Source organism: Ictalurus furcatus, chromosome 7 (assembly GCF_023375685.1).
Source record: "Ictalurus furcatus strain D&B chromosome 7, Billie_1.0, whole genome shotgun sequence".
Taxonomy (NCBI): domain Eukaryota; kingdom Metazoa; phylum Chordata; class Actinopteri; order Siluriformes; family Ictaluridae; genus Ictalurus; species Ictalurus furcatus.
The window spans coordinates 5,049,035-5,066,351 of NC_071261.1; the positions used below are offsets into that span (position 1 = coordinate 5,049,035).

Genomic DNA, 17,317 nt, shown 5'->3' on the forward strand with positions numbered 1-17,317 from the left:
ACTATAACTAAGACTATGACTATGACTATACCTATGACTATCTATCGTATCGAATCTAAACTAATACTCCACGCCGTGTGCTGGGAGGCGCGCGGTATACATACAAACATAATCAGCGTGTTAAGTGCTGACGGCTGACACCAATCTAGACACACGCTCATACAACAGCCAATGACAGAACAGGGAGGAGACCTAACATAACAAATGCACATGTCCATAGTAAACAATGTCACGTTTGTCAACATTCGAAGAGTGAATGTGACAATAAGTTTATTCCTAATGAGCAAGCCAGAGGCGATGGTGGCAAGGAAAAACTCCCTGAGACTATGAAGTACTCCATTAAGTACAGCTCAGAAGGGAGCCATAGTGAGCACTGAATAGCATTTAAAGGACTATTATGTCTATTGTGACTATTTAAATATGATAAATGATAAATGATATAAATTGAATAATCCATCTAAGTTTTAGAAATTGACCAAATCATATTTTGGTCAAAAAACATCCACCAGCCTGCCTGATTATTTAAAAGTAAATTAGAGTGTAATCAAGGACAAAAAAATATATATATTGTGAATGCCTTTACTAGTCATTTTATTTCTGCCGGTTTAATTTAGGATTTTAGCAATTTAAGGGAACATAAGATAAAAGGAAATGTGGAAGCTCTTTCATGTTGTCCTACTCAGATGTTCACTTTTACTCCTATTTTAGTCACACAAGTTTATAAAACCCTATCAAATTTGGATTGTAAAAAATCAGCGGGGTCTGATAAAATAAAGCCTTATTTTTAAAAAAATAGCTGCAGATCTTATAGCAGAACCTATCACTTCTATTTTTAATTTGAGTCTAACTTCAAATGTCATTCCTCGGGCATGGAAATCATCTATGGTTGTCCCTTTTCTAAAAGGTGGAGACCCCTTTGACATAAATAACTATTGTCCCATTTCAAGACTCTCGGTGATGGCAAAAGTACTTGAGTCTTTTTTTAAATGATCAAATAAAACAGTTTTTAACAGAAAATAACATTCTAAATGAACTTCAATCAGGCTTTAGATCAGATCACAGTATTATTACAGTAGCCATGCTAGTTATAAATGACATTATAAAAAGTTTACATAGAAGTCGGCTTTGTGCAGCTTTATTTGTTGACCTGTTGAACTCTTGTTGCAGAGACTTAGTTGTTTAGGCTTCAGTGAAATGGCTCTAAATTGGTTCAATAAATAGAAAGAACGCATTGTGGCTCAGTGGAAGATTCCAGTTCAACAGAATTAACAGTTAATAAAGGTGTTCCACAGGGATCTATTTTAGCACCAATTTTATTTTCAATTTATATAAATGACATAGGTCAAGGGACAAATTCAGCTAGAGTATACGCTGATGACACAATTGTTTACACAGTGCACCCTCTTTGAATCAAGCCATTGAGCTTCTGCAAGACTCCTTCTCGTCATTGCCTCTGTCACTGTCAAAATTAAACTTGGTTTTAAACTCTAAAAAAACAAATACATGCTCTTTATTCGTCGTCACACTAAAGTAGTTGTTCAATATATTTTAACTTTAGAAGGTGTTACGGAACGAGACTCGAACAGGAAGCAATTGCAGATCAAGGTCTTTATTTACCACTATGGTCAATCTACAAGAAACGGGAAACGAGGTCAACACGTAAACTAGAAAAGAGGCATGAAACATGAAACTTAACATGTAACCTATAATACTGCGCGAAGTGCACAGCAATGCGAGGGCTTTAAATAACTAATGACATTTACATTAAATGCCTACAGCTGGTAACAATTGAACACACCCTCGCACTTCCGCCAATAACTAAACAGGGAGGGGACAGAACAGAAACCAAAACAAGTGCACATGTCCATTGTAAACAAAGTCCTCTCGTCCATGCACACTTAAAGCACGTGCACGCGCACGCTCCGTGCACGTGGCCGCCGCAGCGCCATCTGCGGGCGAGATCGTGACAGAAGGGCTTTGTATAGAAAGAGTGAATTGTTATGAATTGTTATAAATATTTAAGTTTGATGAAAAATGTGGTTTTAACACACATACTGAAAATCTTTTAAAAAAGCTTAGACCAAAAGTAGACTTCCTTTTTCGTTTAAAGAAATGTTTTTCTTTTGAAGCTCTTTCCTTTCAGTGTTGGATTAGGTTGATATGATTTATATGCATGTGACTCTATCCTCACTAAAAAAAAAATGGATTGTGTATACCATTCTGCATTACACTTTATAACGGGTGCCTCCTCACGCACTCATCATTGTACCTTGTATGAATTTGGTAGCTGGTCCTACTTCTATCAAAAGAGAAAAATACACATGCTGTTGTTAGGTAAATTACCTAGTTATATCTCCAGTCTTTTATCTCATTACACCTGTAACTATGGCACTAGATTTACTACTAGAATTCTTTTAAATGTTCCTAAGGTACATTCACAGCATGGTAAAGCTGCCTTCTTTTTTTATGCTCCCTGGTTATGGAATAAGCTGCAAAGTATTATAATGCTGGAAACACTCCCATCTTTAAATACTTTTAAAAATCTTTTACAGACCAACCTGAAGGAAACATGTACTTGTTTTAAGTAATCTTTGACCTGCAGTCATATGAGTGTTGGATATAATTTTATTAATGCGTCATTTGTTTTGTGTGTTGCATTTTATGTATTTGTTAAATTGTTGTTTTTTTGTGTGAAACTATTTGTGCTGCCATTTTGGCCAGGACTCCCTGGAAGAAGAGATTTTATATCTCAATGGGACTATCCTGGTAAAATAAAGGATAAATAAAAAGGAAGAAAGTGCCTCTTGACCTGGGTTCAAGTATGATTGCACAATCACATCCTTTACCCAATGGGCTAACCTATCTTTGCAAAGCACTTTATAGCCACTTTATAGCTAGCTGGCAGTCATTTCTACGTGCTTGTGAGCCCTCACTGGACACATCACTGGCAAAGTCTCATCTTCAAAAGCAGATAAGCTGATATTATTACTATAGCAAAGTACATTACTATACCCAACATATATTTCTATTACATTCTATTACAAGTGCTTTGTAGTCTCTATCAAAAACAAATACTCATGTTATTCCAACAGGATACAACTGAACAGTTGAAGTTAATGATTATGGGTCTTGCACAAGAGCCCATGGCACCATGGTGGCACTGGGAATTGAACTCACAATCTTCCATAGCCAAAGGCCTTATCCACTGAACTACCACATCCTGCATATGTAATGCTAGGTTCAGCCACAGCATGAGATGTTTGAACTCTAGTTCCCTGCACAGACACTGCATGCTGACCATTTACACACGCAATTCCCTGTCTAGTTGTAGTGATGGCCAGCAAAAAAAACCCTCTAAGGTGAGCGACAATTTCTATGTACATCTTCTGTTGGATCAACTGCCAAGTTGCACAAATTGCTTAGCACCAATTCCAGAGGTAAACGGTCAAACAGATTAAAAAACATTAACTGTGTGTAAGGGATATACTGTATATCAACTGTACTGAGAGAGAGAGAAAGAAAGAGTGAGAGAGAGAAAGAGAAAGTAGGACTTTCAAATGTTCCAAGGATAAAACACAAAAATGGTGAGAATGTTTTAAATGTTTCAACTCTAGCACTAAATGTCCCCGCCACAACAAATTCATCAACCAACTCATGATTGACTCATCAATCTTAATATGCAACTTGAAACATTCAGTCATTTATTCATTGGAAATTCCATGTGTCTAAATTTTATTATCTGTATGTATTTTAATCATTTATATATTCATATTTATACAATTTATAGATTTTTTTTCAATATTTATTTCAGATGATTTTTAAAAGTAAAAACATACAAAAAGTAATTAATAAATTTAAAAAATATATATTATATTCTCAATATAAAGCTGTTTCTGTACCTGTTGAGGACGAAAGCCCAGGCCACTGAGCACGTGCAGTGTGTACCCTCGGTGGCAGGTAATGGAGCAGTGTGTGGGGTCCAGAATGGGGGTGCAGTTAACTGAAGCATGCTCTACTTTCACACCACTGCAAGGGTCCACAGTGCATGGCCTGTGCACACACCTAATAAATAGACATACAAGCATTTTATATTTCAGTCCTGTGGATGTCCCTAGAACAGTATTTGGATAAATGGTATATGGAGATGCCATATTCTTGCATTTTTGTGTTTTCCATAATCATCCACATCTCATTCAACTCACTTAACAAGCCATTTATAAGCCCTAACCAATGCGATTTTTAATAATAAAAACATGCTTGTATATGTAGCATGCACATGGTACAATGCTACTTCCTTTCATTCCAGACCACCAGGGCAGTTTCCTTCTGAACTAGTGGAGGCCTCATATCAAAGTTGTAAGGGTTCATAACACAGAGCCTGCCAGACAATAACAGAAAACACTCATAAACAGTACCAATGGCATACGTTATCGAGAATGAAAATCACTCAAGTGCTGATACTGTCGTTGTTTAGGATAAGAATCACTCAACATTCTGGTACTGCTCAACAGAGAGCAAGAATCACTGTTACTAATCACAGAGCACCTGGGCTGTGATGAAACATCTGTAAAAATGGTAGTTGGTGAGCTCCATGTCGACACTTCTTAAGAGCAGTGCGGTGTCAAAGAAGTAATTGACCTCGTGGTGCTGGAGCAGTTTATCACCCAACTACCGGAGGGGACTACGGAACGGGTCACTTGACGAGGCAGTCCAGCTGGTGGAGGGCCACTTGGCAGCAAATACTAGGGGCAGGCAAGTTCTCCCTTCGTTCCCCCATATTTCCCCTTTCTCCCCGGCCTCCCCACTCCCTGCACCATGGAAACAGGGGCCATTTCCCTTGAAACCAGTTCCCCAAACCCCAAATTCCCACTCCCTCTCCCCCTGTGTCCCCTCAGATCAAGCTGGGATGTATTGTATACTGATAAGTGTGCAAAAGGTACAGACCATGCATTGGTGGTTTGCAGCTGTAACCAGACCTCAATCCACCAATGCCTGGTTCAAGGTGAGGCATTGGGTAATGCATAATTAGTGAAGGTGAGGTGTGTGCAGAAATATCCACTAGTGCCAGTCATCATTAAATTCCAGGAGCAAAAAGCATAGAGTGGAGGCAGCGGTTAGTCCTCACCTCACCCATCCACTAATTTTGTGGACATATTGGCCAGGGTTTCAGGCAATAGTGAGAAATGTTTGTGGATGTGTCCTGCAGTAGCGGGAATGAGCACAGCATTGGCTGGGGAGGCAGTGCCGGAGGCATCGACATCAGGGGGGGACAGGGGGTGGGGAGTTGGAGATCCACTCTTGGTGGAGATTCCCCTCTAGGATTTTCCCTTGAAGCACGAGACTCTGAAGCATGCCTTTAACCAAGTCACAGTAATTGATGGTCAACAAATCCAGCCTAAAGGCTCTGGTATACTTTTTTTTTTACGTTTTATTCACAAGTGCGCACAGTTGTACACATAGCCTTTCAAAGTATACTCCATTTGACATGTACGCGTATACAGGCGGTCGACGCATGCGCATTACGACAATTTGCACTACCCCTCCAAGCCTAGAGTCAGTACAGAGCATTAAAGGACGACAATGAAGAAAAATCACAATAACACAAAGAACAATGCTTGGGAAATCTCTCGCCATCCATATACAAATCCTTATACACTTTAAGGCTAGAATTATATAAATGCAGATACTTTCTGCACTCATTTCCATCTCTCCTTTTATTCCATTTTTTCTTCAACTACCTTGACAATCAACAGCCCTGGGTCACTGTTGCCACCTTGTGGAACAACTAAATAGTGCAAAAGAATTAAATGTGCAAGTGCGACCTGCGCGTACACAGTAGGCGCGGTTAGAAACATCGGGTAGCGCGTGTGCAGTACGAGCGTACTCGGCTGATGAAGAAGTTTGCGTCACGTGTATTGAACGCTATTCCTTGCATATGCGTAATATGTGAAGCACACTTTCTACTTTATGTTGCACTAACCCACCTGTATTTTGCAATTATTAAAGACAGATAATACCGAGTGAAGCAGGACACTCAGGCAGAGGAAGAACACAGGAAAAAGTATTGAACACTCTAACTAAAATTTATTTAATACTTAGTGGACAGATTCTTTTCAAGAATCTCCCATTAAAGGGCTCCATTCATTGTTCCTTCAGTTATATGAAGTCTGCCAGTACCATGTGATGAAAAACAGCCCACACCATGACGCTTCCACCTCCAAACTTCACTGTTGGAATAGTTTTTTTAGGGTGATGTGCAGTGCCATTTCTTCTCCAGACATGGTGTGTAGTATGAGAGCCAAGAAGTTCAATTTTACAATCATCTGAGCAGACTACACTCTCCCAGTATTTCACAGGATTGTCCAAATGAGTTGTAGCAAACTTTAAACGAGCTTCGACATGCCTTTTCTTTAGTAATGGAGTCTTGTGGGGTGAGCGTGAGCAGTGGAGTGCATTGCCTATTGTTTTCTCTGTGACGATGGCACCTGCTGCCTCCAAGTGTTTCTGGAGTTCTTTCCGAGTGGTCCTTGGCTCTTGGGCTACTCTTCTTCCTATTCTTCTGACTCCCTGGTCAGAAATCTTGTGAGGAGCACCTGTGTGTGGACGGTTGATGACTGAGTGATGTTGCTTCCACTTGTGGATAATAGCCCCAATGGTGCTTACTGGAAGATTCAGAAGTTTTGAAATACTTCTGTATCCGATTCCATCAATATGTTTCACAACAACTTTTAGAAAAGTCAACACAGTGTCTAAATTTGATGCATACCCAATGCCACACATTGACTAACTGCTTGATCGGTATGGTGAAGCTTGCTCTAATTCAACACCGGATTTGAGAAAGGGATATTGGCATATCCCCTTAACACCAATACCTCGTGAGAAAACTGCCTTTTCCACTCTGTTTGGGTTACATCAATAACTGACCCTTCCTTTTGGGTTGTTTGGAGCCCCAGTGATGATCCAGCAACTCATGGACAGAGTCCTCCATCTTCATGCTGCCTATGCTGCAGCCTATTTAGAAGACAGCATTATTTATAGTAATGTCTGGCAACGGCACATTAAAGTATCTGAGGGCTGTCCTAAGATCGTTGAGGCGTGCAGGACTCATAGCAATCCCAAAGAAGTGTGCTAGTGGACAGGTGGAAGTATGATATCTGGGCATCCACTTGGGCCATGTTCCAGTGTGTCCAAAATTGATAAGACCACAGTGATTGCAGCCTGCCAGAGACCAAAGACCAAAAAGGAGGTGAACAGTTTCTTGGGCTGGCTGGCTATTATTGTAGGTTTGTGCCTAAATATTCAGATGTAACCAGACTGCTGACTGAGCTGGAGAAAGTGAGTGGTAAGGATCACACACCTGTGTGGAATTTGGCTAATGAATGTGCTGTGTTTCAGTAAGTGGCGACAAGGATAAAGAGGAGAGAGACAAGAGCCACGGGAGAGAGATCTAAGCAGCACAGAGCTGTGTGTGTGTGTGTGTGTGTGTGTGTGTGTGTGTGCGCAATAAAATAAAATAGCTGAAAAGCAAAAGTAAAACAAAGTAAAATAAACAGCCCCTGTTGAGTTGCCCAAGCCTGCCTCCCATCTCTTCATTCCCGACCCAGCCCAGGAATGTGTCACAACACTATATGGACAAAAGTATGTGGACACCTGATCAACACACCTACAGTATATACAATATATACAGTATATTCCTCAATCTGTTGCCACAATGTTGGAAGCACACAACTGTCTAGAATGTTTTGTATGTGGTAGTTTTAAGATTTTCCTTTAGGGGCCTAGCCCAAATCTGTTCCAGCATGACAATGCCCCTATACACAAAATGAGGTCAATAAAGACATGGTTTGCCAAGGGTGTTGTGGAAGAACTCGAGTGGTCTGCACAGAGCTGTGACCCCAACCCCATTGAACACCATAAGGAAGAATTGGCCTTCTTGTCCAACATCAGTGCTTGACCTCACTAGTGCACTTATGGTTGAATAGGCACAAAGCACCAAAGACATTTCCCAAAATCTAGTGGAAAGCTTTCCAAGAACAGCTGAGACTGTTATACTAGCAAAGGGGGACCAGTTCCATATTAATGCCCTTGGTTTTGGAATGGGATGTTCACCAAGCACATATGGGTATGATATGAGGTGTCCACATACTTTTAGCCATAAAGTGTATATCTGTATCTTGCATTGGTTCATATGACAGGTCCCATTGTGGGGCCTCAATTTTATATGAAAAGCTTATACAGTTAGGTAAGGTTTTGACTATTTTATGCACTCCTCTCAGTAAACTTTCAATCTGTCCCTGTTGGTCAAACAATGTTATCATATATAATTTTGGAGCAGACCTAGAAGAGACACTTCCAATCTACTCCGTGCAAGCTCCAAGACAGTGTTCACAATGCAAGATAAAGAGTTTAAGCCCATTGTTTCACATACAGTGGCTGACCCTTTTGAGAACATTAAATCGGTCCATTTTAGTACATGCAATAGTAGTGTTGGATTTATATGCTTGATTTATATGCTACCACAAATGGAGGATACTCACACATGGGCAGTCATAACCACAATTTGTGTTTTTTTGCATTTGATCAGCAAAATCCAGTTTCAGTTTTAACATCAGTCTTAATATCAACCTGCAGAACATTCACCATTGCTGCTAAGCCACACTCCTGTATTACACTCTAATTATCATACACCCAAGCTCTGCATAGAATAGCAGCCAATTTTTGTTCCTGCCACTGCAACACATGAAAGGAGCTTACCATTTTCTTCTCAGTAAGCACAGCAATTAATACCTGCTGCTTAATTCAGTCCTTTCTTTGGCAAGGCAGTGTCATAAGAACATAATAATTACCCAGCAGTACTCCTATAGCCTGCAAGTGCTTGTCCAAGATTCCTGGTACCAAACAATTTGGCCATTGATCATGTCCATCAAATCCATCAGGCCTTAACACAGGCTTAGAATATACAGCTTGCCACCCGACAAGAGGTTGGGAAAGTTGACAAAGTTGACAATAATTCACAAGTTACAATTTAATATTATAACCTTAAGAAGTCAGTAGTTATTCTGCATTCAGTGCCCACACTGCTACACACTGACTCAAACAATAGGCCAGCAACAGAGTCAACTCTGATGAAAATAGTAAGTCAAATACTAGAATTACCATCATCCATGATGTGTGTCAATTCACTCTGATTGTGCAGATTTAAAAATAGAGTGCTATACCCAACATCTTTGAGTCCATGTTCTCAAGTCCACAACAGGATTCCTCTGTGGCAAGGAAACAAGCAAACTGGGCTACTCCACTAGTTTTGAAGGAAGCCACTCTAGAGGTCTGTAACTAAAGGATGTAGAAGGTTGTAATTGGGAACCACTGTTTTAGGTATTTTGTTCCATTCAAATCAAATCATGAAGGTATACCATTGTGAACATTATGGCATGGCTGTGTAAAAACAATTAACTGAAGCTGCAATTCAGGTCTGACATTTTCTGAGGGTAACATCTTAAAGGCATTGTATGTGAGCGTGTGTGAAGACGTGGAAGAGCCCACCCTCAGCGCACCCAGTCAGGGCGAAGGGACTGAAATGGCAGGATGTACGCAATGCCACCCCTAGCACAGCCACATGAACAGTGGAGAAGTTCAGCAACAAAGCAGCTGTCTGGAAGAAGGGCATGCTGAGGTTGTGGGTCACATTCACCACCAAGGGGTTACGTTGACATGACAGCTCATAGGTACCTGCACGCACACGCACACACACACACACACAAACACACACACAACTGTAACTATGGAGATAGAATAGTCTCAAAATGTATACATTTATAGAAGCCAATTCACAAATGCGTAAGCTAATTTACATTCACATAAAACAATCCACATAATCAAAACCTAATTCATATTGACAAAATATGATTTACAAATGCATAAATAATTTTACATTCACAAAGCATGACTCACAAATGCAAAAACACAATTCATAAATACACAATTGTGTTTGTAAATTTCTGAATGTTTTTTACATTTATGAATGAATTCTTGAATCTACGGAAGCCCTAAGTTGCCATACATTATTAAGGTTTTCTTTCTTCTTATCTTGTGATCTCGACATAAAAAAGTAGTTTTCTCGTGATCTCGACTTAATTTTCTCATGATTTTGACATAACAAAAGTTGCTCCCTTTCAAAGGGAACTCAACGTTGCATGAGCTTCACGCTGTTGGAAGCGCCCTCGCATGTGACCGGTATCTGAAGCTTGGGTAACATCATGCCGTGATCAGGTGATGTGGCAATTAAGTGTGTAGCGCAATAAAAAATGGCATCTGTGAACCACGCTGTCTTATTATCTTCAGCGAGACTGCATGTCGGTCATTTGTGTAATGCTTGCAAACGCTTTTCATTTCCTCTCTATCTTTTCAAGAAAAGAAAGAAAAATCTCTTTACTTTTCTGTCCCTTTTTTAAAAAAAAGAGAAAAATATGAGTGAGAGTGTATCACGCCTTGCTCCCGTTTAATCGGGGGGGACACTTGCTGTGTAAACTGTCTAAGGGTGGAGCATGCCAGGGCAGCCCTCAAGAGGTCTGATGGTACGCCTTACAATTAGGCAGCTCCGCTTGTGGCTCACTCTCTTCTTGGCTGAAGGGAGTTGGGGTTCAGAGCCTTGTGGATCTGGGCCGGCCACTGCTGAGGCAGCCAGCCAGCTCAGGTCCTGAGGATCTCACATGGATCTGGAAGAGGAGCCAGAGATGAGCGATGCTGTGCCTCTTGCTCTTTCTTTCTTGCTCTCCGACAGATTTTGAAGCTTGTGTAGTGACTCCTCCTTCCATTATGGAAAGCCGAAAAAAACCCCAGAAGGGTTCCATGAAGAACCAGAAGGGTATGACATTGCACCAAAAATGGAGAGCAGCTCTCAAACATATAAAGAGCTTCTTGAAGTGCAGGAACAGGAAGTTGCTCACAATAGGCTGGATGAGTGCTTTCTCCACAGTGAAAATAAATCACCTTCACACTGCTGAAAGCTCCCCTTTTTTTCCAGACGTGCATGATCAAATACGACGCTTCTGGGGAAAACCATACACTAGCCGTATTTATAACCCTGCAACATCTGATTATTCGGGCATCATGGGGAATAAATGGCACAGCTATTAAGCTATGCCAAAGGTGGAGGAGGAGCTTGTGAGCTACCTCTCGCCATTGACAGCAGTTAATTGAGTGGTGCAAGGCCTATGCAGCAGCGGGTCTTGCTTGTGGGTCACTGCATACAATGGCAGTGTTGCAGGCCTACCAAGCAGACCTGCTGAGTAAACTCGACATATGGCGGCATTCAGATAGTTCCTTCCCGTCATGTTCAGTTTGCCAGCACTAGTGCGAGGGAGGCACACTGTGGTGGCCACAGTTGCTGCCTGCTAATAGGCCTGATCTGAGAATGATTATAAAGGCCAAGCAGTCAAAGAAGGAGTGGTCCTGAGGGGCCATGGAGGGACGTATCAGAGGATGTGAGGTTATTAGGGCGGTTAGCCTCCCCTAGCCTTGGCTGTCCCAAGTTTTCAGTCTTCTCTGGTCAGCGAGCTGTCACAGGGCAATGAAAATCTGATGCTTTACCTTTAACAAAATGTGGAAGAGTAAATGTCACTAAAAGACCATCTGGCTTTGTGGAAACTACTGCCAAATGTGTCTCCATGGGTTCTGTCTAAAAGGGCGGAGGGAAAGTTTTTGTCAGTGAGTGCAATGTACAATCCAGGCAACCGTAATGTTGGGGCAGACATCCTGTCAAGGCAGGGACTGAGGCCCAGGGATTGGAGGTTCCATCCATAAGTGGTGGAGTCCATATAGCGGAGGTTTGGCCGAGCGGAAGTGGATGTGTTCCCCTTGAGAAGACAACACACTGCTCGCTGTGGCTCACCCTCACTTCTCCCGCACCATTGGGGCTTTTCCCACAAGTTCTAGCTAGAGTTCGCCAAGACCGTCTACGTCTACTGCTAGTAGCACCTTATTGGGCAGCTCAAATATGGTTCTCAGAGATAATATCCCTGCTAGACAGCACTCCTTGGGAGATTCCTGTCCACAGGGATCTACTGTCTGAAGCCAGAGGGCTGATTTATCATCCTCAGCCGGAACTGTGGGTCTGGCCCCTGAGGGGCACCAGCTCATAGATTCTGGTCTCTTTCACCTTAGGTCGTAGAGACCATGATGAATGCTAGAGCACCATCCACGAGGAAATTATTTGCGCTCAAGTGGCAACTTTTTGTCTCGTGGTGTGAAGAACATCAGCTAGACCAGTAAACTGCGCAATAGCTACAGTCTTGGAGTTCTTACAAGGACGTTTCTCAGCAGAGTTGGCGCCTTCTACAATCAGGGTCTATGTGGCTGCCATTTCGCCCAGCCAAGCCCCTACTGATGGAACCTCTGTGAGACAACATCCTCTAACATTGAGGTTTAGAGCATGTTCTAATATAGAGGTTTAATGCGTGGTGTCAAGTGGCTGAGGCCCATCTGCAGACCATGCATACCTTCCTGGGACCTTTCTGTGGTCTGTTCTGGAAGGTCTGTCAGGTGCCCCATTTGAGCCCTTAGAGTGAGCCTTAGAGAAGCTTCTGACTCTAAAGGTAGCTCTTCTGCTGGCCCTGACATCTCTCAAGCAAGTAGGATATCTACAAGTTGTCTGTGTTGCCCCTTCCTCCCTTGACTGTACCCCTGGATTAGCCAAGGCCTTCCTATATCCTAGGCCAGATTTTATTCCTAAAGTGCCTATGTTGCTGCCCAGCTGGTAGTGTTGCAGGCTTTCTGCCCTCCTCCGTTCCTCATACTGGAACAAGAGAAATTGCACCGACTGAGTCCAGTAAGGGCTCTCTGTACTTTTGTCCACCACTCCGGCCAGTGGCATAAGTCAGAGCAGCAGCTGGTCTGCTTTTTCGGTGACAGTAGAGGTGATGCTGTGATGAAGCAGGACATCTCTAATTGTATAGTGGAAGCGTGGTCTCACTACACTTCTGTGCCTTAGGGCTCATTCCATTATGGGGGTCACCTCCTCGAAGGCTTTGTACAAAGGAATTTCCTTACAGGATGTGTGCGCTGCGGCAGGGTGGTCTATGCCACACATATTCATTCAATATTACAGCCTGGATACACATTCTACTCCAAGCTCGAGTGTCTTGCAGTGACCCTCGGGCTCAGATCTTTTGAACAGGCCATGCCCTCAGTATGATGGAGTAGGTATTCTCGTTCCCACAGCCTGAAGATCACGCAACATTGAGTCCCTTTTGAAAGGGAATGTCCATTTTACGCATGTAACCGTGTTTCCTGAGAAGGGGACGAGAAATTGCGTAGCTTTGTCATACTGGGGCATGCCAGTGAACTGCGTCTTCGCTTCAGATAATAGAGGTTGATGGCACGGTTCACAGGTGCCGTTTTTATATCACACGACATGCTTAATTGCCACATCACCTGATCATGACAGGCCTATAAATAGGCATGATGATACACATGCTTCAGATACCAGTCATGCGTGAGGGCTCACGCAACATCTCGTTCCCTTCTCAAGGAACAGGGTTACATGCATAACCCAGATCTTTTCTCATGATCTTGACTTAATTTTTCTGTCTACTGGCCATCCATTGTCCTGAAGTCAATGGGTTTTTGAACGAGTTTTTGGTTAAATGCCTGAAATAAGGTCTTTGGTTAACACAAGCTCAAGATATGTTCACGTTTTATACTATGCCATAAAATACGTCAGTAATACCCCACTCAGGATTTTGTAAAAAGCTTTTACGTGTCTTGAAAAATACAATTGATAACAAGTGGCTAAATGGTACTACAGAGGTTGTCGGGGACATTATATGTCATCACGCCGATCTGGAAATCTCATCTACTACAGCCTCATTGTGTTTATACTCGCGCTCTTGCAAACTATTCCAACTCAAACTTTCCAACTTGTACATTTATCAATTTATAGTGTTTTCCAATTGTAGTGTTTTTTAAATAAAGAATGAAAGAGGTCTCAGAAGCTTAGTGGAGGTGAGGTTGAATTCATGTGACTGTGTTGTAGTTCATTTATAGCCTAACATTAGCTTTTTACTTCTGGCGATTGTATTTAGGCTTCAAACTTCATAAAAGTTGTGTTCATTTGTGAAGATTATCTTAAGAAACGAAACATGTAAGAATCATTAAAAGTTTATTTTCTGCAATAATCCTAAAGGCAATGGAAAAATCCGATTGGCTTTTTGTCGAGGGAATCGGGGTGATGCTAACTAATGGCCTACAAAAATATGTTATCTCTGATCTCTGCAGGATTGACGACTTCCACATTAGTGTCTGACATTTGAGAAGGGAACACCCACCCCTCTCTCTTAATGCGGAAAAAAAGTCCATCTCTACAGTGTGCAGTTATTGCATTTATGATGGCGAAGAAGCCGACATGCATGTAATACCAGTCCCATTCACAAAGCGCAAGATTTTCTCTGAATAAAATTATAGGGTGACAAAACAGCTTTTGGTTATGTCAAGATCACGAGAAAATCAAGTTGAGATCATGAGAAAATTACATGAAGATCATGAGAAAACCTGCGATGGACTGGCACCCTGTCCAGGGTGTACCCCGCCTTGTGCCCGATGCTCTCTGGGATAGGCTCCAGGCTCCCCCGCGACCCTGAAAAGGAGTAAACGGTTGAAGAAGGATGGATGGATGGATCATGAGAAAACAACGTTTTGTTATGTCGAGATCATGAAAAAACAACTTTGTTATGTCAAGATCACGAGAAAATTAAGCTGTGATCACGAGAAAACAGCAAAGAAAAAAAAATTCATAATGCATGGTCGCTTAGGGCTTCCGTACGAATCTGCATTTGCAAATCGTATATTGCTCAAGTGTGTACATAATTTCTTTTTTAAATCCGATGTGACTTTTCAATCCAGCCAATTATAACATGCTTTGCTCAACGCTTTGACTCAAGAAGCATAACTATGCGTGTCTGCTTCGCAATGTGCCTTAATTGCCTAATGTGCCTAAGTGCACAGAGACAATCGCGTTTCATCATTCCAAGATGGCGGCTGATAACCAGACTTCACCTTTAAGTGATGAAGTTTTTTTTTTTATAATGAAGTGTGGCATTTACAAGGCTAGAAAGTGTAAAAATCAGGGTAGAAAAGTTAAAAACACATTGATTTATGTTAGTAGCTTGATAATGAAAACGTAATGATATATCTTTCAGGTTATTATTTAATGATAGATTCCTTGCCATATTTCATGTTGGTGCATATGAATACAGTCAAAATGCTGTGGGCCTGCTTTTTATAGCACCTTTAAAATTGAACAGCAAATGAATAAAAATACAAAACCTTTGTTGAGTGCTCATTTATAATCCAAACAAAAAAAACATCTAAACTGTAAAGGTACATGTGGATTTGAAATCCTTTCCAGTTAATCCAAGATGGAATTTAAAGCATGTCTCTATGCCAAAAAATTATTAAGCAATATGTAATTCAAGGTATATTAAGGTTGCTCTAAAATAACTACAGTAAAAATAAGTAGATTAAATTATAAATAAGAGATGGTCCATAGTTCTGATGGTAGAGGCTAGCTAACCCCTCTTAAACTGAGTGATACTTATAACTATAAAACAAAAGGATAAGTTGTTACTGTCACATCTCCATTTTTTATTTGACTCACATCAGAAAGATCACCAAGCATGTGAATGTTTTATATTGCTAATAGTTAAAATTATATAATATCTTTGCCACACTCATTTTATGTGATTGAATGGTCTGTGAAATGCACCAATTGTGTGGTTTTTGTCACTAGTGTCACAGAGTTGGATAGACACTGTTTTCTTGCACTGTTCTCCAGTGTTCTGTATTTCTCCATCATAGGCCAGATAGATGAGAATGGAGGCTGCTACCCCAGGCCGCTCGAATTCCACCTGACCAAAACACCAAGAAGGGGAAAAACTGCAGTGAGCTCATTTAATCTTCGTGTTCTCTCATTCTTCTAAATTTTCCTTCAGTTGTAGTACATACCCTGAGCCAGACAGGCTGCTCCTGGACATGGTAACTACTGAAGTGAGACAAGACTGTGCAGGGGACCCATGCATCACGCATTAGTGCGTCATTCATTTCCACATACTGAGACCTGCACATCTAATAAAACAAAATATCTTATTTTATAATAATCTAACCATAGGAACATAATAATAACATAATAACAACCCCAATTCTGAAAAAGTTGGGACAGTATGGAAAATGCAATTTCATTTGAAAATTCAATTTACCCTGTACCACATCGAAAACACATTATTAACACATTATTTGATGTCTTAATGTGTGAATTAAATTTATTTTAAAAAAATTACACTCATTTCAAATCTGATGACTGCAACACATTAAACAAAATTAGGACAGTTTACCGTTTACCACTGTCTAACATCACCTTTTCTTTTAATAACACTTAAGCGTTTGGGTGCTGAGTGAAGATACCAGATGTTTAAGTAATTAAGCAAGCGTAATTTTCCCCCATTCATCCATTATGCATTTCTTCAGCTAAGCAACTGTACAGGGCCTTCGTTGCCTTATTTTGCGCTTCATAATGCATCATACGTTCTCAATCCGAGACAGGTCAGGACTGCAGGCAGGCCATGCTAGCACCCACTCTCTCTGCTTACGCAACCATGTGCTTGTAATCTGGGCAGAATGTGGTTTGTCATTGTCCTGCTCTGGATGGCAGCGTATGTTGCTCCAAAATGTGTACATATCTTTCTGCATTAATGCTGCCCTCACAGATGCGCAAGTTACCCATGGCATGGGCACTGACACCATACCATGACAGATGCTGGCTTTTGGACTTGATGCCAATAACAGCTTGGATGGTCCTTAACCTCTTTGGCCCGGAGAATATGACAGCTGTTTTGTCCAAAAACTATTTGAAATGTCAACTCGTCGGACCACAAAACACGATTCCACTGTGCTACTGTCCATCTCAGATGAGACAGAGCCCAGAGAAGTCTGCAGCACTTCTGGACAGTGCTGATGTATGGCTTCTGCTTTATATCGTAAAGCCTTAACTTTCCTTTGATTAATTAAAAATAATAATTAAAGATTCCTTGAATCCTTTAATTATATTGTGCTCTGTAGAAGGTGAAATGCCTAAAATCCTACAGATTTGTCTTTGGGGAATGTTGTTCTCAAAGTGCTGGATTATTCAGTGATGCATCTGTTGGCAGATTGGCGAGCCTCGACTCATAATTGCTCTTGAACGTCTAGGCCTTTTTTGGAGGCTCCTTATATACTATGATTAGATGATTGCCTCACCTGTTTCACATCAACTTTTTCGGAATTGTGG

The 17,317-nt window shown here is 41.3% G+C and overlaps 1 protein-coding gene across 1 annotated transcript in view; it reads right to left on the minus strand.

Annotated features, from left to right (window-relative positions):
- The window catches only part of pappa2 (pappalysin 2), a 97,456-nt gene that overhangs the window by 33,870 nt on the left and 46,269 nt on the right, over positions 1–17,317 (minus strand). The window contains exons 12-15 of the mRNA XM_053627979.1: positions 16,000–16,119; positions 15,761–15,902; positions 9,555–9,729; positions 3,900–4,062 (exon numbers count right to left, since the gene is read on the minus strand). Of these exons, the coding sequence (XP_053483954.1) occupies positions 3,900–4,062; positions 9,555–9,729; positions 15,761–15,902; positions 16,000–16,119 (600 nt within the window). The remainder of the gene's footprint in view (positions 1–3,899; positions 4,063–9,554; positions 9,730–15,760; positions 15,903–15,999; positions 16,120–17,317) is intronic.